Source organism: Notothenia rossii (assembly GCF_949606895.1).
Source record: "Notothenia rossii genome assembly, chromosome: 4".
Classification (NCBI taxonomy): Eukaryota; Metazoa; Chordata; class Actinopteri; order Perciformes; family Nototheniidae; genus Notothenia; species Notothenia rossii.
This window is the reverse complement of record NC_136902.1, coordinates 79,527,252-79,549,886: the sequence shown is the minus strand read 5'-3', so window position 1 is coordinate 79,549,886 and position 22,635 is coordinate 79,527,252. Positions and strand designations below refer to the sequence as shown.

At 42.1% G+C, this 22,635-nt stretch overlaps 1 protein-coding gene across 2 annotated transcripts in view; it reads left to right on the top strand.

Moving 5' to 3' along the window:
• LOC307036149 (lissencephaly-1 homolog A-like) overlaps window positions 1-22,635 on the top strand; it is a 41,066-nt gene that overhangs the window by 5,744 nt on the left and 12,687 nt on the right. For both annotated transcript variants that reach the window (XM_079676205.1, XM_079676206.1), the window contains exons 2-5: window positions 3,300-3,600; window positions 14,687-14,771; window positions 17,707-17,781; window positions 18,228-18,434. In XM_079676205.1, coding sequence (XP_079532331.1) covers window positions 3,569-3,600; window positions 14,687-14,771; window positions 17,707-17,781; window positions 18,228-18,434 — 399 coding nt within the window. In that variant the 5' untranslated portion in view covers window positions 3,300-3,568. The remainder of the gene's footprint in view (window positions 1-3,299; window positions 3,601-14,686; window positions 14,772-17,706; window positions 17,782-18,227; window positions 18,435-22,635) is intronic.

The following is a 22,635-nucleotide window of genomic DNA, read 5'->3' as shown; positions in this document are numbered from 1 at the left end:
CCTTCTCCAGAGGTTTCCTTCACTTCTCCTTTCACATACATGCCTAACACATCTTTTCCAATACATGTGTCTCGACATTAGGGGTGTAACGGTACACGTACCCTACAGGCCCTTCGGTTCGGTACACGTGTGTACCGAACGAATATTACGTTAAACGTAAAAAATTGAGAACGTGAACAACTTTTTGGAAGTAATCTCAGGTGCTGCGTCGCATTATTCAGAGCAATTTGCTCATATTGGGTTCAACGCGTCATAGAGCGAGCAAGTCATTTCATTGGACGAGAGGCATACTATGAGAGCTGGTCACAGGGATGCGTTCAAATTTAGTCAGTAATTTGAGGAACTGTCGAAATGGCGAACGCAGGTAAAGTTGAGCTCGAAAATCCTCCAGCATCATTGAAGTCTCCGGTTTGGGAACATTTTGGTTTCGCAGTTACGTACAAGGATGACGGACAAAGACAGATGGACCGAACCAAAGCTGTTTGTCGGCATTGTTCAACTAAAATTGGTTACGCGGCTGGCAATACATCAAACTTGCACACTCATTTGAAAAGGCATCACCCGAACGTGAATATCACCGGTACCAAAAGAAAAAAGACTGAAGTGCAAACCCAACTCCCACTAGCATTTAAGCCTCCACCACTCGCAAAAAGTTCAGACCGAGCCATAGCTATTACAAATGCCAAATATCCTTATGTTGCCATGTTAGCAAAGCGCTACCTGGCTGTATCTGCTACCTCTGTCCCTAGCGAGAGGGTGTTCTCCACATCAGGAGACATTGATTCAATCGACAACTTTATTAATCATTAATTGGTTATGAACAGCGGCTTATGTCATGTGCACAGGAAGGAACATACATAGGACATTGTTAGTGCCATCAGATCTGCCCTTTCGGCAAGCAATGTGGACAAGTTAATTTTTCTTTAAAAAAAACATGAAAATACAATGACAAGTAAGTCATAATGTCAAACTGGCTGCTTAGGTACTAGTACAGTTCAAATACAAATTATTTCAGTTCATCGAAATGCTGCACCTTAATGTTTATTTTATTATATTTTGTATTTATTTGAGTGAATATTCACAGTTTAATAATAATTAAAAACCCAAAACTAATAGTTTATGTTTTGTGAGTACTAGTACAGTAAGGTTCAAATACAGATTATTTCAGTTCATCGAAATGCTGCCCCTTAATATTTATTTTATTATATTTTGTATTTATTTGAGTGAATACATTATTCACAGTTTAATAATGATTTAAACAATGTTTTATTTTTTTTTATGTTTTGTGATAATTTGTTCTGCTGTACCGAAAACGTACCAAACCGAACCGTGACCTAAAAACCAAGGTACGTACCGAACCGAAATGTTTGTGAACCGTTACACCCCTACTCGACGTGAGTGCCAGGATGTCGTTTTTGCAGTTTGTTGCAGGTCTCTAAGAGTTAAATTGGCTTTGTTTTTACCTTTTTGTTAACCTTTTCTGGCAGAGATTTAGGCTGATCCCAGTAGACTAAGAGGCTTATTGTATTTCCCAGTTAGTATTCTAGAGGGCACCTGCTTTTTGTAAAGTGCTTTTCAAGACGACTATGCAGTGTAATAAACGTCATCACATTATTCTTAGCTGCATTGCTTTTGTGACAAATACCCCGCTCATGGCAATAAAATCGTTTTCACAATAACACTATTAAATGTTGGGCTAACGGTTGTAGTGATTTCATCTGGCGGAGTTATCATAATGAGGCGGCAGGGTCAAGGAATTTGACGAGAGCAGCCGTTACTCGAGCCTGTCCGCTCTGTCCAGTTTTTCTTTCCTGTCGGCGACATGTGAGGAGAAGTACGTTGCTCGGAGAATGTGGGTCAGCTCTTGTGTGTTCACTGAGAAAGGAATGTGCTGCAAGAACAGAGCATAGGTCTCAGACCAGACTGGTGACATGACAGTAAGGGATGGGAATCTTTGAGTCTCTCACAGTTTAAAATAGATTTTCAACACTTATAAATGCGATGTGGCAATTTATAGTACGGACGCAGAGTAAAGTAGTTCATTCTCAAAAGGCACTTTTTACTTAAAGTGGACCTATCATGCTATATTTGAATAATATAGTGTAGGACCATACCTATATAAGACATGTTTATACTTTTTATTTTTCAAAATACCAAACAGATCATGCATTTTAGCCATTCCTCATTTCGCTCAATTTAACACTGTCTTTGCATGGGCTGATTCTGTGAGAACAGCACCATCTACAGGCCTGGCATATGTACTACAGCGTCTCCAGCGCTTTCCAACGGCAATGTCCGTGGCTGTCTCCTCCTGATTGGTGGAGTTGGCCCAATAGCCGTAGCGCCACTTCTGTGACGTCATAGAAGTGTTCAAATCTGGATCAGTCTGTATCAGATCCGTTGGAGCCCCTTTTTAAGAGATTTGGGTATGGAGGAAAATAGAGAGGGTTGTGTTTTCTGACACTTGGTGAGTTCCCTGGAGCACCGGGGACACATATTCATGTATAAAAGATGTACAAAAGTGCATTTTGCATGATAGGTCACCTTTAAATAATCTAAATGTATCTAAATTCAGAAGTTTTACAACAAAAAAAAAATGCTACCTATTACCTAGATACATTTGGGACCTGTTTAATCACTTTTGTTTTACATTTCATAGAAAACAACAGCATTTGGTATCAACTAGCTAGTGTGATGGCAGGATGCACCGGTGACTGTATGGAAAGCCATGCCTCTCAGGCCTCCCTGTCAAGTGGCTGGACTCACGGTGGTGACCCGGCGCTGCTTCTCAACGCTGCTTCTCAACGCTCACCCGGACTTGAATCCAATTATAGGCCTTCAACTGTGGCTCTACGCTAATTGGAGACCTTTACATCCAAAGCTGCAACTTTTTCGTTGAATATATGAAAGTAGAAATTGTGTCGAATAACATGACGCTGTGGGTTGGTGTAAACAAGTACATTTTCTTTCCCAAACCCCCCTACATGGCAGAAGGATCATAAAGGAAGCAGTTGAACAGCAAATTGAGTGGTTTATGAAAAAGAGGAGCTTTTTTTATAAAATGTCTGATGATGGGCCTCGCTGTTGGAGTCACATCCTCTTTCTGGTTTAAAATAACATCGAAAGTATTTTCTGCCTCAGTTATTATTTCCATTGTTGACCGGTTCAGCCATTTGATCTACATGTAAGCTGGTGCAGACATTGCAGTACTCCTGACCTATAAAAATGTTCTTCTCCACCCACTTCATGTTATCTGTCATGCATACCTAATGCTGACTTTCCCTCTCTCTCCTCTGCAGATGCAGTGTAGACTCGGCTGGTGACTGGTCTGCAGGCTCTCCATTTCTCTTGTCCCTGGAGTCAGCCAGTTGGGGGGCCGGTTCCTGCGTTCCCCCTTCTCTCAGTCTGAGTCTTTGTTTGGACAAAACCAACCGCCCGCCATTGGAGTACACAGCTCATTAGCCCGTGTTGCTTGGATCAGCACAGCCCATCTCCTGACTGAGGAGAGCAGCTGCACTCACCTTCTACCAACTGATCCCTCCGGCCCCGCCCACACCGCCCTGTCACCATGGTGCTGTCACAACGGCAACGAGATGAACTGTAAGTCACCGACACACCTTTCATTACATGTGGCTGATATGTGTGGATGTCTGGAGTGTATGGATGTATCGGTTACACTGTGTTTACAATTTGTACATCTGTTGCATCATGCAATGGGACTTCATTTCTCCTTTCACCTTCATACTCGATTCGATGTCATGTACAAACACACACACATACGCACACAACTTCATCAGAATGTAAACGTTTGATTCCTTACAGCTTGAGCCACACATCTCCATTTGTTGACGTGTGTGGTGTCCATGTTATTCTGACTGATTTAATCAAATGTGAGGATCAAACAAGCTATGCTGCTGTTGTGCCAGATGTTTCTTGAAGATGCCCAGAGACATGAGTGCTTATTACAGTATGATACAGCTCAATTAATGCTGTAATGTGGGACTGTGCCAAAATATTTAGTTTTACCCGTGCCAAAGCAAATGTCAACTCTACTATAAAACCACTGATATTTTGTTTGTAGTTTTGAAAGCCTAAATGGCTCCTCCTGTTTTGAAACATCCTTTTATTGGCTTGCAGGGAAGGATGTGCATTGATTGGTAGCAGTTTAAATAAGGACATTTCTGTTATTTTTTTAACCTGGTACCCCTCAGGGAGAATCAATGACTGGTTTAAGGTTCCTGAGCTCCCCTGAGGTCTTGGTGCACAAATGCATTGATCCTCCATCTACACCACAAACCCCTGATAATGTTTAGTATTCGCAGTCTGCCCTATGTGTGCCCTATGAGCTTAGAGGGCTACCTTTGCCCTAATATACACACGGGAAGAAACAGGGAAACGGCTCAAGAGTGATTCCACGGGTAAACCAAATGCCAACGATGTCAGAGATCTTCCTAGAAACTGTCTGTCATATCCAGTAAAGTGGCATACATACAAAGAAATATCTGCACGTGTGCTTTATTGAGCAAGTGGTAGAAGTGAGAGAGACTGTGATAACGAGCAAACTGTAATTTGGCTCTGCTGAGGGCTTGGTAATTAAGCCCTGAGGTGGAGGATAAAAGTTACGGCGGCATGTTGTGAGATACAAGGTCATGAGAAGGAGATGGAATGACCTCGCTGAGCTTTGGTGCTTAATAATTCCCTTCAACTTAAACAACCACGTCAAAATGGTATATCTTAAAAAGGATACAATGAAGACATTTGCTGCTCACTTGAAAGGAGAGGACACCCATGCTTGTCCTTCTTGCGCCCCGTCTTGCACTGTCATTGAGAAATGCCTCAGCGCTCACATGACAAGGCTCTTAACATTCCTCACGATGTTCCTGTGTTTTTAGATTAGCACTGTGGGCGGGGTCTGTCGGTATGGAGAGAGCTATTGGAATGCTAATCTGTCATGCTATTTGCCATTCAGAGGAAGACTCCCACTTTACCCCTCTTTTCTTCTCCGTTACACAAGTCTCGGGCCCCATAGCCCACAGGAAACTGGTGTGAGACCATCACAGCACTTGAGTCACATTCACATGCATTCTTCCCTTTGGAGATGTCGCTTGGCTCCGTTGGGGCTCTCTTTGAGTTTGTTGGCAAAAAGTGCCCCTAAAATAAATGATTTCTAACTGTCAAGCTAGCTTGAAAACCCAGCAGCAGATTTTGAACATAGGAGAGGGCGTTGTGTTAACAGGGACCGGTTGACTGTCTGCTACGAGAGTGTTTCATTAGGCCCCCTACATTTTGACCATCTACCATCAGGCAGCAAACGTATAGATTTGTTTCCATTGCATTCGGGTCACTGCTTTCACATTTAAAAAGTCACCAAATAACTGGAGGGAAATTGTCTAATCTGCAGTGCACTAGTTTTGCTGTTAAATTTGCCCTAAAAAAAATGTATTTGGCATTTATTGTTTATTCTTATTTTTATTTATTTTTTATCAAAACGAAATTAGTACAAGGGAAGACATAACATCCTTCCTAGTTGTTTGTGTCTTTCCAGCAGACCTTGACCTGTTCTTTAACATCAGCAAGAAAGACAGCGTAACAGTTATATCACCAATGTGAAACCACTTCTTCTAAAAAGAGAAATAATCTTTCCCCCCTAAATTGGTTCTGTGTAGGGATGCACGATATTGGTTTTTTGAAACCGATACCGATAACTTCCTGCTTCTCAAGACCGATACCGATAACCGATAATAATATAATATATATATATATTAAATGTACCTGTAGTTTTTTCCTCGTTTTAGCCCTGGGGTCGTCTCTGGCAAACTTCTTGCCTTTTTCAAAAGCCTCGTCGATAGGTAAAAGCCCCGGTGCCTTTGCAGCTGGCTTTGGATTCGCCGCTAGTTTAGCAGCGCAGGCGTCTTCGTACGCTTTTAACACACCATCGTAGCGATGTCAATGTTTCAGGTGACTAATCAGGTTGGAAGTGTTATAGCTCGTTGCCTTTTTCCCTCCTCGTGGAACTTCTGCATTGCATTTGTTAATACAAATAGCAAGCGAACTATCTAACTCTGAAACTTTGAAATAGTCCCATACTACCGACAACATGTTTGTTTACTGTCCTGGCTTCACGGCCGCACACCATTTACGTCACAGCCAGGCATGAGTTAGGGAGCGCTGGATTTGTGAAAAACTCCCCTCTTCCTAAACCACTAATACCACAGTACTGGCAAAACGGAAAGTGAAAAACAAGCGCCCCTCATCCCAATCCATATTTTTTTCTTTTTTTGAACCCCAAAAATATATTGTATATTATCGGGGCTATTAATACTTTTATCGGGTTTATCGGGATGACGTCATAATTCCTAATATCGGACCGATAATTATCGGCCCGATAATTATCGTGCACCACTAGTTCTGTATTGTCAGCACTGCAGTCAGATGTTGTGATTGCGCAGCATCCTCACAACATCTCTATTTCTGTGAGCATATCCAATGAAAAGCACGTTTGTTTTTCTTGCTTGGGTCAGGGGACTCGTCCCCGCTGGCGTGTAACAAAAATAGACGCAGAACACAAACTATCTGCTCCCCTGCAAGACCTGGAGGCATCTGTGTGCAGATGGGCCGTTGCTTTTGAACTCTCTTTGTAAAGAAAGTCCCCACAGCCTTTTCCATGTTACAAGATGGTTCATGTGATTTTTATTTGGTTCTGTTCTTTTGTCCATTTTCGCCTGGCTGTGAATGTTGTGGCATAACAGGTCAAATGTCAAGAATTCTGCCATTCAGAAAACATAAAGGCTTCGTAAACAAAGAAAGGCTGTAGTATAGAATAGTACAGTGAAAGCTATGTGGAACTTACACTGGTAAATAAAATGACGTTGGTTAAATGTACTGTCTTTCAAATGTCATAATGCTCCAGAAGAGATATTGTTAGTACATACAGGTAGTTGGGAATAATCTGTATTTGGATAAACTGATCACTTGGACATTTACCTCTCCTGTAATATCCCTATGTTTATATAAAGACAATAAGTATTATTATCTAAAACTCTACCTTCTACTTCTGTCTGTTTTGTCTTCTTGCTCATGAAAAACAACTCCTACATGCACACACATACCCAGGTCTTCTTTTGGAGAAGGGTTAATCAGGTTTTGATTTCAGCTTTAAATTAGTCAACAATTTGGTAATTCAGTGTTAGTTACTAGATTTGTGGATTAAAGGCTCAACGGTTTTAAGATTTTCACTGATAGCATCAACTACCGTAGTTTTCGGACTATAAGCCGCGCCTTTTTCCCCATTTTTTTTTTTACGCTGCGGCTTATATAACGGTGCGGCTAATCTATGGATTTTTACGGCCACTAACGGCCACTAGGGGACCTCCTAAATCTATGGATTTTACAGGTTATAGTCCACCACCTTTAACTCTATGGGCTCAATGCCCGGTCCGCGCCCCCCACCTTTAAGCGGCGGGCTCCAGCAGGAAAAGCTGGAGGCCGGAAAAGAGTGAGACAGGTAGCGCGCGAAAGTAAAAGTGGAACCGAGAGTGGTATGAGAGACAGAACGAGAGCGAGACAGACAGACATTACGAGAGCGAGACAGTTTGTCCCCGTACCACTGGTTGAAAACCGCTGCTGTAGATCACTGCCGGTACGTGCGCTGGGAGCGCACCGTTTAAGTTTGAAAGTTGAAAAGTTTGTGTGTCTGAAACGCTATGTGATACAGTACAGTTTACACAGCACAGTACATGTTCTTTAGCTACTATTGCACTAAATGCTAACACTTGAATACGTTATGCAAATATGCAACTTGTTTGTTGAAATGTTAATAAATGGGAGCTTCCTCAAACAGCCATCTCTTTCCCGACAATCCCCTCTGTGCCCGAACCCTTACATATGGTAATTAAACATTAAAACACCTGCGGCTTATAGTCCAGTGCGGCTTATATATGTACACATCATTCAATTTAGCTGCTGCGGCTTATATTCAGGTGCGCCTTATAGTCCGAAAATTACGGTAGTTGGACCCAGAAATGCTGTATTTCAAATGTTGTCATGTATCTGTTGTTGCTCTTCTGTGAGCAATTCACCTTAAGGAGACATCTGTCACCCCGTATCTTCCTTGCACACACAGTCACTAATGCTTGACACACTTGCAAGGGTCAGTACAGCCAAGTCTCAAACCTACAGACACGGTCCTTAATGGGTGTTGCTAACATTGCGAAGAAAGAGAACTTTAAGGAGCCACCAAGGAGTATAGATAAAATGTTTACTCCTCACTATTCCTTGTCAGCTAAAGTCCGTGCGAGATCCTACAAACATTTAACGTGTTCAGTTCTCTCTGTTGGTGCTCAGTGTAGTGAGCACGGCTAGATGCATCTGCAGGGGGTCCATCAGCACAGATGGGAATTGTGCCTCAGGACTGACAGACAGATGGATTGGCTTAGAAACCGTGTCTGTTCTGGACCCACCATCCCATATCAATCATTCACCGTCCCACATATAGAAAGGCCTCAGTTTTAGAAAGAGGACCAGACTCTCAGAATAAAGAGAACTACATTTCCAATTGGGCATAATCCAGCATTCATTTGCTCCAGTCATCCACATCTTTATTGTGTGCGTCATTGGTGGTATATTCGGTCCTAGTTTTCTTTTTTACTCATCATTCACCCACTTGTGGCATTTTCAACAAAAGGAATAACAAAATTAATACAAATATAAACAAATTATTTGAACATAATTATTTGCAACTGACCATATTATGCACGTTTCAGAACATAAAAAACGTGCATGTCATTTTCAACCCTTCCAACCAGAGACATTCAAAATAAATGGTTTCTCAGAAGATATGTTTTGGTACAAACATTAATTTCTATTCGTGTAACTCTGTCTATGCAAGCTTGGAGTTGACACACCATGATGGTCTTTAAAAAAGTACGCACAACTACACAAACTTTGGCTTCAAAGCTCCATCCTCAGCATGTGACTGAAATTGTGTTCAGGCCATACTACACGCCCATTATAGAACAAAACTGTGACTTTTTTGTGTGTTGACCATACGGCTTTTTGATCTGAAATAATACTGCACACACACATCCTTAGTTAAGACTAGTTGCTGTTGTATTGACTGATTTCTGTAAACAGAGTGTCCTTGATTGCACGTTTTTTTTTTTTGGATCCCAGTGGGAGTTTCCCCTTTGAAGTATTTTTCCCCACTGCAGTGCTCCTAACTCATATGAAAGAGGACTGCTGCTTTCTTTCCCTGACAGCCTACCTGTTTCACACTGAAAGGAACAACATTAGAATAATCGCTCCTCTAAGAGGCTTTGACAACATTTGGAATCAAGTAAAGGGCAGAAATGTAGGATAAACCAGATTTTCTCTTTCATTTTTTTCCTCTTTGAAACTATATGCTGGAAACATTGTCTGTTTTAATCTAGGCAGTGATTGCCTTCAGGAGACATGCTGCAAGTCTCAACAAAGAAGGAGCCAAACTGATCGGTCAAGCAAGAGGAATGCTAGATTAGTTACAGTTATCAAGGAGATCTAACTGTAACTCTGCAATTATGCAACGTTGTCATATGATTTTTGTGGAATGCTTCTCAGAAGTTATCAGCTGTTCAGTACTTGGCTGTTACAACAGAGGAACAATCTTAACCTTTTAAGCCCTCCACTGTCCTGCTTCTTCTCTTAACACAAAATACGTCTCTTTTTTACTTTCACCCATTCTACCTTTTCAGCAGAAGTAGTCAATTATTTAGCTGAAAAAGTTTGATAATCCATGTCATGACTGTGCTGGAGGTGGTGGTATTGCTATACTGTTACTATTTAAGCAATTCAATATGTTCCCTTGCATTGCCAAAAGAACCCTTGCTGTATGTCTGGGAAATAATCCATAAGAAGGTGAATTGTATATGTGCCAGGGGACCTTTCACCTACTTCAGGTTCTTCCTATTAAAAATGTATCAGCAGATTTAAAACATTGAACAGGTCCATGCATCAAGGGGTCTAGTAATACTGAATTGTAAGGTTTGTGGCCGTAGACAGATATATGGACCAGGGCAATGGCCTGGCCAGACAAGCAAAATCTCTTCCCCTCAGATTTATTAGAGCATTAATGGTCCGTCTGTAGTTAATGAGAGTGCTGCATGCACTGTGGAGTTATGTCTCTTTCTTACATTTCAGCAGAGTAGGCGGCTTTCCAACCATTCTGTAATTAAGGTATCGTTTGACATGAAAATATTTGTAGTGTCGTTGCGCGTTGACTTATGTCCAGGCTTTGTAAGTAAAGAACATATTTATGAATAGGACATTGAGGTGAATGAGCATTGACTGAGATTTGCACGTAGGCAAAACAAAAACAATCTGCTATAGCTTTGAAATGTTTTCAGGATATCACAGGACTGATGGTCTGGGGAATGTCAGATGGACTTTTACTATTATTTCTACCCTACATAATTTACTTATTAAAGACTTACACTGTGAGAATCATTGTTAGAAACGGCCCTCACGTCGTGCTTTTGTTAAGGTGTTTTCAGACGGTTACCACCACACTCTAATGTTTTCAACGCAAACACAGCAGCAGCCATGCAGTTGAAGTCTTGTTCTGATATCACTGAACTGTGCTGTTGGCCATACTAACAAAGCACAGACATGTGTGATCATAATCCAATGACCGTTGAAACAGAACGGCCCAGCCACCACCAGGTACAGCTTAATCTGTTTTTCAGCTAAATGGGAGTTCTTGATGTATAGCCTCTGCAGCACACTTCAAACAGCTTAACTGTTCATTGTCTGACTTACCAAAAACTGGCCACGTTTTTTATCCTTTATACAGAATGAGGTGGCATTTAAAGAAAGGTTGGAGCCTCTGTGAGTCAGTGTTGCTCATCGTAAGGATGTGAAAGTGAATGATAATGGAGCACCAATTGGGAGGAAGTGATGTCACTGGCAGACATGCTGGATCGCTGACTCACCCCTCTTCTCAGAACCATGTGGTCATGCATCTCTTCCTCGTCTCACCCCCCTCTCTGTTTGTGTCACAGGCACTCTCACTCCATTAGGGCTTCAAAGCACATGAGAGAGCAGCTCTGGATCCAGACATATGAATTTAGCGCCTGGCTTCGTCGCATGAAACAGCGTTTTCTCCGTTGATCAAGGAATGGATCCAATGAGAGCTGCAATCGACTAACGATTAGCCATCAGAACCATCAACTAATTAGATCATTGTTAAACTAATTGTCAAAACACCAGCAAAACCCCAAAAACCCTAGCGTTCTGTCAGGCAGACACACAGCTAAAAAGCTCCCTGCCTTACTTTTCGATGCGGTGGAGATTTACTGTTAAAATGCCTACATGTGTCCCGACAGTGCACTCACGGCTGCTAACTCCCAGACGGGTGAACTAGGGATTTGTTTTGCCCGTTCACTGCAGCTGGCGATAAATGATGGATTCAATCTGTTTTTGCATCAGTAATAGCTGCAGATGGGCAACTTCAACCACAGCAGCCCTGCACTAATAGTTCTGTTAAGGTCGACTATTGGTTAGAAAGAATGTCTAAATTAGCATCCATGCTCACATGAGACTTGTATAGACTTTATCGAATGACACAACGTGACTTGCACCTTTCTTATAGGCAAAAAAAAGGCACTGGGGTTGTACTGTTTGAATAGTGGGTCCAGTTTTCAGGCCTTTTGACCTCATTAAATCAGACCAAGTTTTCAGCTACAATATGGGCTTTCAAGCTTTCTTTTGTTCCTTCCCCCGCTTCTATCTGTCCTCTCTGTCCACGTACTCACCCTGCCCTGTTTCTCACTATCTCCTCATCACGTCATCTAGCTGTGGGCTGACGGTAACCATGGAAACCAGCCAGTTTGCTCCCCTTCTGTCGACATTAGTGCACATCTTTTCCCCTGTTTTCCTCTCAGCCTTTGGGGAATGGGTATATTGAAACCTGCACATTAGTGTGTTCTTTGTTTTGTTTTTCCACACATAGGGTGAAGTGAGGGTCAGCAGAATAATAGAGTGTGAGCCTTATTGTTCTTGCACCATGAAAAAACACTTGAAATATACTGAAAATGATTCATGATTACAAATCATCCGCTCGAGCTACATAAATATAGTGCTCTGCAGTGTGGTTAGCATACAATACCATCACACCTTACATCAAAATAACTTTTCTCTAGTACGTACCATGTGCTCTCTTTCAGCTTAAAATATTTCCCTTTTTTGCTTGTATTCTCCAAATAGCTACATGCATCCCCTCAAATCCCTGAAAGCTGATTTTATTTCCTGCTCTTTTTATGTTCTGGGTCGAAGGACTTGACGTAGGCAGAACCTTTGAAAGTCTTTTCATAATTTCCATTTTTAAATCTTTTCAGTAGCGAGAGTTTAGTACATTGTCAGTATTGGCAGCCAGGTGGTCTTGCTGATACCCTGTCCTCTGAATTAGACTGTAAAATGCTGGTGTGACATCTCATTGTTGTGTTTGGTAGAAGCACACCTGCTCATACACACACTCCTAACACACCCACGCCACATCAAAGCTGCCTCAGCTAGCCTCACCCGCAGCTTTTTTCTCACCTGCTTATACACTTTCTCAGACAAACTAGCGCACCCTCCCCTCTGGTTTCCAGACTTGCGGCAGGCAGGCTGTCACAGGAGAAGATAACCTCCTGCTAACCTTGAGCTGTAATAAGGCCTGCTCCTGTTGTCATGGGGATTCAGGTGGGCAGAGGGAGACGGGGGTTTCAGTTCTCAACGCTGACCGAGAGGGCACAGGGGACACAGGCAAGGCTGACAGATTGCACCCCCAACCCCCTCCTTATTGGCCCCTCAAAGCCTTGCGTGGCTGACAGCTTGTCTGGATCCTCCTGGCATTAGTAGTTGGATCTACTGTGAGCAAACACAGGAGGAATCAAGGAAATACTGTATAAATAGGGTCAAATGAAATTGTTATCAAACATTCAAGAATTCAGTTTCTTTATTTGTGCTCTTCACCACATTTTCAAGTCATTTTTGGCCAAGCCCAGACTGTAAATGCAAACTATAACGACAACTTAAAAAGTAAAGAAAAATGTAAACCGAATGAGGGGCATGACAACGGGGTGATATTAAACAACCTGAGTTTAAGAATGGTCTGCTTATTGGCTCAGGGTTTACATGTGTTTAGCCCAAAGGCTCCCAGAACTGTCCCGAATAGGAAGAGCCACTGGTAAACACTAAAGAGTAGCCAGATGTATATGATCTATCATCACATTTTGATATGATACTATTTAGTCCTTGCATGCCTGAATCAAGGTATGTTCTTACTCTAGTTATAAAAACACAACATATCATGAACTATAGTTAGACTAAGTGGAACATTTTGATTACAAAAATTCTAATTAATAATTGACTCCCCCTCACAAAAATCGAATTAGATTAAGAATGAACAGTATTGAGACTGACTTAAAGCTCATAACTCCTGATACATTGAACTGCTGCCGAGGCTGCGGTCTTGAAACCACTCTGAACTGTTCATGTGTGTGATTGTGTATCTAAGCTGTGTGTAAGTGTGTGGGTTGTCCCTTATGGCAGGCCAGGAGACAAAAAGAGGGCGAGTGAAGATAGCCTCCTTTCTCCTCACCTTCAGCTCTGCCTGTCTCGGCTATTGTCTGTCCTATCTAGACATCTCTCTGCACATATTTGAAATAGCAGGACAAAAACACACCCCTGCTCCCGTCCCCGCCATGTTTGTGTCGGCTTTCTGAAAGGTGTCTTTTTAGATGTCTACTTAAGTTTATCTGGGAGCTTGTGCACGAAGAAAATATGAACTGGAGTAAAATGGAAATACTCAAGGATCTCTAAGAGCTGCAAGTATCATTAATACCGTTGGAAGGTCAAGCAGCAGGGAAAAAATAGCCATTGGTATTGATAGGAATCGTTGTAAATGTACAAATATCAGTAAATGCTGTTCTCAGCTGTTTAAATAGAACTATTTCCTTCTTTTATCTGTTTATATCTAACTATCATTTAAAGAAATTAAATTGGACTTTAAGAAACAGAATTTATTTATAATGAAATAACATAATTAGTTTCAGTACTATCCAACATCTCTCTGTCTGTCTTTCCGTTTTGATGAAGGTAATGCTGGGTTATAGACTGACTATCATTTCCCCCTTATCTACACCATGGGGAGTCCTCCCTTCCCTTTATTTGCCCAAAGCAACAAGAGCGTGTGTGTGTGTGTGTGTGTGTGTGTGTGTGTGTGTGTGTGTGTGTGTGTGTGTGTGTGTGTGTGTGTGTGTGTGTGTGTGTGTGTGTGTGTGTGTGTGTGTGTGTGTGTGTGTGTGTGTGTGTGTGTGTGTGTGTGTGTGTGTGTGTGTGTGTGTGTGTGTGTGTGTGTGTGTGTGTGTGTGTGTGTGTGTGTGTGTGTGTGTGTGTGTGTGTGTGTGTGTGTGTGTGTGTGTGTGTGTGTGTGTGTGTGTGTGTGTGTGTGTGTGTAGCATTTTTATTCTACAGCTAGCACCGTGATAACAGTCTGAATGTGTGAAATGTACACCTTGTCTGACACGTTTCCTGAACATGCTAATTTCCTGTCTTTGTCTTTACAGTGTTAAATAAAACTCTATTAATCTCCTCGTTTCTCGTGGCACTTTAACAACTATCTTGTCTGTTAATCAGGGGAACTAATTATGGTCCTCTTTGTCTGTTGCAGAAATCGGGCGATAGCCGATTATCTACGCTCCAATGGATATGAAGAAGCATATTCCACTTTCAAGAAGGAGGCGGAATTAGATAATGTGAGTATATTAAGGGTGGACACACACACATCCGCACAGCCAGTCAGACCAATTTGTACAAACAGTATGCCTTGATTTCCACTTTATTTTCTCATTTTACTCAACATGTTGTTCACGTGTGTGACCGGGAGCACCTGCACCCAATTATGTTGGTTATCTCTCATCGGGGGGGTCTATGCTACATGCTGCTGCTAATTCATCTTCAGCTTTTATTTATTTGTTAAAAATGGCATTTTTAAAAGCACTGTGACATATACTGTATGTATATGTGTTTACATTATTGCCCTTGCTTTTTTGATCAAATGGCATTTTGTCGGGTTTTAAATATATTGGGAATACTTTGGGCTATTTTATAAGGTAAACCTGTACAAATGAATGCTCTGAAATAAACACAACCTTTTTTATGGTGTTCGCATTGAAACGAGATAGGAAGTGTGGAGATGGGAGACACATACATACTCATATTTTAGTCATGTATTTTTTATTTTAGCATTGTATAAAGGCTTTCGTTAATCTTAAGCATCTAAAGGACATCCCTAGTCAAGTTAAGGGTATGTCAAACATATTTTCATTGGCTGCTTTGTTCAACACAGATATCCCATTATCTTAAAATGTTGTAAATTATTCATACAATTTAGATTCTGTTGCTGATATAGCTGTGAACACCCTCAGTCACAATTTAAAGATGGCAGTCCACACTTAAACCTCGTGTTTCCTGTATATGTTTTTTATTTTATTTAAAGGACTTTAATTCAGAGCCAAACAATAAAGTAGCTGTGGGAATTTTTTATATTTTAACAAATTGTGCTCCTTAAATTTGATTCCCGTGCTTCCAAAGTTTCAGGTGCTCATTGGATATATCACCTCGTACTCCAGCTGGAAATGCTATCACTGATTCCTCTCAACCCCTTTTCATCTAAGGCTCTTTTATCTAAGAGTCTTTTCTCCTCTGCCTCTCTATAGCAGCACCTTTCTCACCTTGTGTTCACGTGACACCCCACCCCCTGCTCCTCTGTCTTTATCCGTTCTTCTTCCAGACGTTTTCTCTGTGGAAGCCGGCTGAATAATGGATGAATGGCACGGAGGGAAAGGTGCACCCTGTTGGGTATCAGCCCTCAGCCACACACCTTGGCAGCACCATGCTAAAAATCAACCAAGTTATTTCAGCTTTTTCCTTGAGGCCACATGATTTGCCATTTTTCAGGTCCATTTAGATTGTCTTTAGAGGGAATTTAATCTTCTTTATCTTGGCCCTAGTTGGCTATTTGAGTATCAGTTTAAGGTTAATGCTAATTGATGCTATGTGCACATTGGGAAAAATAAATGGGAGTCATACTGCTTAAGTTTTTTACTGGCTTTTTAAAAGAAACCATACACTCCTGCATGCACATACAAACACACACACGTATACTATCCACTGTCAACAGACTGGCAGGCTGCAGTCTGGCACTTCATATGTGTGTGTCCGTCTTTGTGTGTGTTGGGCAGAGTTTCCAGGCAGATGGCAGATTAGATGATGGCAGGCTTTTCCAAACTGGTTTCTTTCTCTGCCTCTGTTTTGTTTCTCCTTCATTTCACTGCAGTGCCTCTTGTCTTTGTCCTTCCATGCACCTCATGTTAGTCTGAGGACTCGCCCCATGTCATTGAGAAGTGTTAAATATAAGCATCGGTGGTGCGTGCAGCTCCCCACACCTCCAGGACTTCTTTTGTTTCCAGTCGCGGCTTGAGGAGCTAGCTGTGAAATTGGGGCGCTGCGCAACACTAATTTTCTCCCTCACTGACACTCGTGGATCTCTGTCAATGCGGCTACTTGATGCCTTGAAAGTCAGTAACAGCCTCAAGGCAGTGTTGTACACAGTGGCAGCATAACGCTTGGTCTATATGGGTATAGAATATATCTTTACTTTCTTTTTTTATTGGGTGTTTGTGTTATTTTTAAGGGAATGACTGACTCACATTTTAAAATATGTGATATATGAACACTAACAATTCAATCAGAAATCAAGACCATCAAGAATAAACGATAACAAAAATAAAAAAGTCTGAACACACTGCTGCTTCTGTAACGAAAGAATTTCCCAAATTGGGATCAATAAAGTATATATCCATTTATCCATCTTATCTAAAAGCTCACTTGAGTACTTGGGTTGAATTTCGAGCCAACACACAAATCCTTAACAGAAAATGAATTGGTAAGAGTTTTAACCAATTATTCAATGTTTAAAAATATCAATGCTGAACAAACTATTGTATAAAGCAACTAAAGAATATTATACCAAAAGCTCTGGGAAAAGAGTGGAAGGGCATTTGTCACAATGTTTACTTTTGTGACAGAACAAAGGACTGGAAAACTAATGAAGTAAACAATCAGCAGATAAACTGATAATGAAAACATCAGAAGTGTGGAGCCCGAGTTATATTTGTAGTGCCAGTTATTAAATGCCACCACATGTTTTGTGTCTTGCCAGTAACAAATAGTCAGTGTATGCCATCCATTGGGTCTGTTATGTAAAAGCTAGTGGACAGCTTGTGGTGTTCGCCTGCCGGTGGAATCAGGCGGGTCTGCCACAAGTTAACCTCCACGCTGGCTCCTGTACCGGGTGTGTGGCTGTAAGCGGCCTAAGCCTTTCTTGTCTGCTGGAGATTAGCCTGTATGATTAGGACTAGGGTGTGTGTTTATGTGTGTGTAGTATGTATGTGTTGTACGTATGTGTTGTACAGTAGGTTGGCGGTGTCTGCCAGTCAGTGTTGGACTGTGAGGGGCGTGTAAATAATTCCCTGTTGTTTCTTACTACAGCCAAAGACCTCAGCATGCCACCCCAGCTGGCCCCTCTCCCACAGGCCTCCCCGATAATGCTAAACCCACCACTTTGATTAGCTTTCTTTGAATGTTGGCCTGATATCCTTTTTATTTCTGTTTCCCCCCCCTCCACAGAACGAGGAATTGGATAAGAAGTACGCCGGCCTTTTGGAAAAGAAATGGACCTCAGTCATCAGATTACAAAAGAAGGTTTGTGGGTGTTTTCTCCTCAAAGAATGCTCCTGGGGATTGTAGTCTTGTGAATGCTTCATGACGTCACTGATGAATCCACTGTTAAAATCAAAAGAAAGTCTAATCAATAATCCAACTGTTAAACACTTAAAATGCAGACTCCAGCTCACTCTTAAGAACTCTTGTTCTATGTATATCCTCCCTGTTGATATTACGTATGTATGTATGTATGTATGTATGTATGTATGTATGTATGTATGTATGTATGTATGTATGTATGTATGTATGTATGTATGTATGTATGTATGTATGTATGTATGTATGTATGTATGTATGTATGTATGTATGTATGTATGTATGTATGTATGTATGTATGTATGTATGTATGTATGTATGTATGTATGTATGTATGTATGTACGTTCTGCCTCCACACTGTTAACTCGTGTCTGTACTCTCCCGGCAGGTGATGGAGCTTGAATCCAAACTGAATGAGGCGAAGGAGGAGATCACCCTCGGTGGGCCCATAACTATGAAGCGTGACCCCAAAGAGTGGATCCCACGCCCGCCAGAGAGATACGCGTTGAGTGGCCACCGCAGTCCCGTCACCCGTGTCATCTTCCACCCAGTCTTCAGTGTCATGGTGTCTGCTTCTGAGGACGCAACAATAAAGGTCAGTGCTGCAGTGCGGCGGGATCGATGGTCGCACAATCGATGTGTTGAAGGGCTTGCCTTCAAATAAGGCTTTGGAGCAAGTATGCTTAACTTTGACCACGAAACTTTTCGGTTTTGTCCTTTTCTGAGCAGCATTGAAAACGTTTTGGACGTCTGGGTTTTAAGGATATTGTTCACTTAGGATATGTAATTTTTCAAGCATTATATGGAAAGTTGTTATGTAGTTATAGTTAGCATAGCAACATTTAGCTCTATGGTAAACAGATCAAAGTTGAGTTTGATAAGGTTTTTATATTTTGCTTAAGGCTCATTTTTTTATTCATTATGTCAGCTGATGCAATACAAATGGTCAGACGGCAGTATTTAAGTCAAACTTCATGTGTCGCTGAGTATAGGTTATTAATTAAGACAAATGTTAAAGTATAAATGTTGATGAGAAGTCTCCTCTGAAACATCTGGTCATCTTGTTTGAGTTACCTGCTGATGGAGGTGTCTCTTCATCTGCCTCTTTAACAGACAAGTGAACATATTCTGTGAAAGCCCATAGATCTCAACTCCCTTTCTTTCATCTCTTACCAAAGTAAAACAACCTTTCAATTGTTCTACCTGTGCTGCACATTTTCTTGGAGGTTGTAAAATAAATGCAGCTATGCGATTGAATATCCGTTTGCTATACTTGAAACTGAACTATATACACAAATCTGACCGCATGTTGTCACATGACACTTTCAGAATGTACTGTAGTCACACAACCTGTTGTACAGATGTTGTTACTGTTAACAACCACAACATCCTGTTTGACAAAATAACCTTGTTTTATAATATAACCTAATGTTGTCTGAGAGAATTACACTATACACCGTATAGATGGTTGTTTTACAAGAACTATCTCCACAGACCATTATTCAGTGCATGACGCCTTCAAGCTACACAAGCCCAGCGTACACAGATCGCACAGCTGTGGCTCTGTATGGGCAATATTTGAGAATGCTAATGCCTTCATTGAAGATCACTTAGATCACTAATGGCGCATTCACACTACAGCGCGGAGATTGCTTTAAGCGTGCCGAGCCGTGCGGGGCCTGTTTTTGGTTGCGCTTACACTTGGCCTAGTTCCGGCCCGGGGCTACTTTTTCACCTTTTTTCTGGCCCGACTAAATCGTTGTTCTCTCGAGGCCAACAAACAGAGCTGAGTCGGGCTGAGTTTGCTAAACTAGAGAGAGAATCGCTGTCAAGGGGGCTACAACTACAACAAGATGAACATATTTTACCCTGATTTAATTGTAATTAATTTCAAAATGATGCCGAAGTAACAACATACTGATACCGGTTAGTAAAAACCATGAATTAAGGCTTTGACATGTCTGCAGACAGACGGCAGGCGAAAAACCTTTTAAAATGCGTGTTTTCTAAATGGAGCTTGGCTAAGCTAACGCAGTGTAATGCTCCGACTGTCCACACTCACAACAACGGCCTATACAGACATAAATAAACCAGCGACTATTCGCCACGACACAGACAGTATGGGGTTTGTACTTGTTTAACTTTTTGTCTAGTTTCTGAACAGATATGAAGCTAACGGCTGCGTTGTTTTTCTGGGGCGCTCATTGAAGATGACGTCACGGCTCCGCCTACACTGCGTTACTATAGATACTACCCCAGTTCCTAAACTGTAATGTGAGCGCAGCATTAAAGTGAGCCGCGCCTAATAAGGCCTAACCAAACCGAGCAAGGCCTGCAGTGTAAATGCGCCATAAGATCATCATTGAACAGAGGCCAATTCAAAATGAAGTCAGACAGGGTGTGGTCAGTGAAAATAAACACATTTTATATTAGAGACGGCAGTGTCCTCCTTGTTTGTTTGTTTTCACAACTTCTTCCACACTATAATAGGATTCAGTTGGAAAATCAACATTGTGTGTGTTTTTTTTTAATTTAGTGCCAGGTTGGTGGCATCTCTTGCACACAGTCGTCTTCTCTCTCTCTTAAACGCTGCACCTCTCTTCCTCCTTCATCATTTATGCCTCGCTCTGGAGCTTTACCGCCACTGCTGTAGCTCCTAGACACGCCCTGATACCATTTCTCTCTATGTATCCCTAGATCCCTATATAAACTCTATGGTCTGTCTCTAGGCTATTTCTGCAGCTCTCCCATGCCTCACTGCACAATGCCAATACTCTGTAGAGCTGTTTGTTCTGTATATTTTATTCATGAGACAATGAGAGACACATGTACATCTCCTCGGTTACACCCACCCAGCAGGGATCTTCTCTCAGTTTTGGCATCATCTTCCTTTTCCAACCCCACCCCACCCCTCCCTCCCTCCCTCCCTCCCTCCCTCCCCCTGCAACCCTGCCTCCCAACATCCTGCCTCATTTATCTTCCACTTAAAGCCTCAGCTGCCCCACCATGGCTACCCATCGTCAATGCCATCTATCCCGCAGGAGGAGGAGGAGGCAGGACTGGGCTCAAATAAAAAAATTCAGCCCTGCTTCCTCGCACCTCTCCCTGGCTGCCTCGTTTCTCTGTGGCCGGGCCGGACTGTCCTACTTCTCTGCTCCTGAGCAGCTCTGTTCAATTTTGAAGGAGTGAACCTTGTGCTCTTCAGTCTGTCGCTGGCTGAGAGGCTCATCGGCTCTCCATCTCCGTGCCTGTGAGGGTGCCTTGCCTGATCAGACTGAACAGCCATTTTGTTTCATTGAATTCATTCAGCCTGACATTGTGCTCCTTTTAGACTTGTTTCTTGTCCTAGAGCAGTGAACTTGAGAAAGTAGTTTGACATTGCGCAAAACACTTATTGGCTTTGTTGTCCTTAGTTCAATGAGAACATTGATATCGGCAGCTGGATAGCATAAAGGCCAAGAAAGGGTTTGATTTGTTTTTCCTGTATGCTGAAAACAACATGCTCAGCCACTACTTGATGTAGCTCATGAGCGTAGAGTAGCTACCTTGCTAGCATGCTTTGCAGAAAGATAAGGTTTGCTTTCTTGATCCCTGAACAAACATACGATGCAGGTCAGAGGTCTGTAACAAGGCTAAAGGCTGCCTGTCTTTTACCTTATTTATGTAAGGTCTCAAGTGTCGCATGTTTTGTTTTCCAGAGTCAAACCATTATTTGATTGAACCCTTTCTTGCTTATTCCTGTGTTAAAGTTGACCCTCGCTCTTTAAGCTTTGCCACCGTCTGTTTCCAAAGGTCCCCCTTTTTGCCCTCGTCCTCTTTTCTCTGCTTACGTGGCAGATCTTTGCTTTGCAAGATGTTACCTTCAGTTCAGCTGGTATCTCTTCCGAGTATGGAAATCAGCAGGTTGCTGACTCAGACATGTCAACCAGAAGATAGGTTAAGAGCTTGGGTGTCAGCTTCCTAACTGCTTACTTCACAAATGGAAAATACAAAGAAAGTCTTTGTGTTTTTTTGTGGCATTTTCTCTGAAAGAATGTAAACCATTAATAATCGTGAAATAGGGCTTCAATGATACCCTGGAGGAGTGCCAGTGACACAGCATCCAGTTACAGGTAGTTCATGGATTATGTGTGTTTTGGATGCTGCTGCTAAATACTGTTTAATGTGGGTAAACCTTCGCACGTCTACTGCATTGATGCTCTCCAGGATCAACCCCCCCCTCTGCACTTTGTACCTCGCGGCCATCTGCACAGTCTTTAGCTTCCTTTGGGGGGGAGGCGGGGCAGAGGGTCTCCTGTCACCGTCTGCCCAAAATCCCCCACCCCAAGAGAGGAACCAAGGAGGGGTTATCCCTCAGTGACAAGCCGTCTGTCTGTTTGAGATCCCTAAACCTAACCGCTTTCTCAGGCTAGAAAAGGAGGCTTACTACTGTACTCTGCATATTGTGTTCGTACTCCTGGCACTGCCACACACGCCTAACTGTAACCCTAACCCTCTCTCATGCATTCCTGCCATTAGCAACAGCAACACGTCACCGACTTTGTAACTCAATATTTAAAGAGTGTGTGGTGTCTGCAAACTGATGCCTGTGTGTGTGTCTTTTATGGGATTGTAATATGACTTATCTGGACAGCTTGGTCCTTTTCTCAGTTTATTGGCTGCTTGATTGTTCAGCTGAGAAGCAGGAGACATGCAGCCACAGATGTTGTGACATTTGGGGTCTTAGCTGGGGTTTTGAAAGGGATCCAGTTTGGAATAAACAACCCTTGTGTTTCTTCTTCATTATTTTAGCTCTG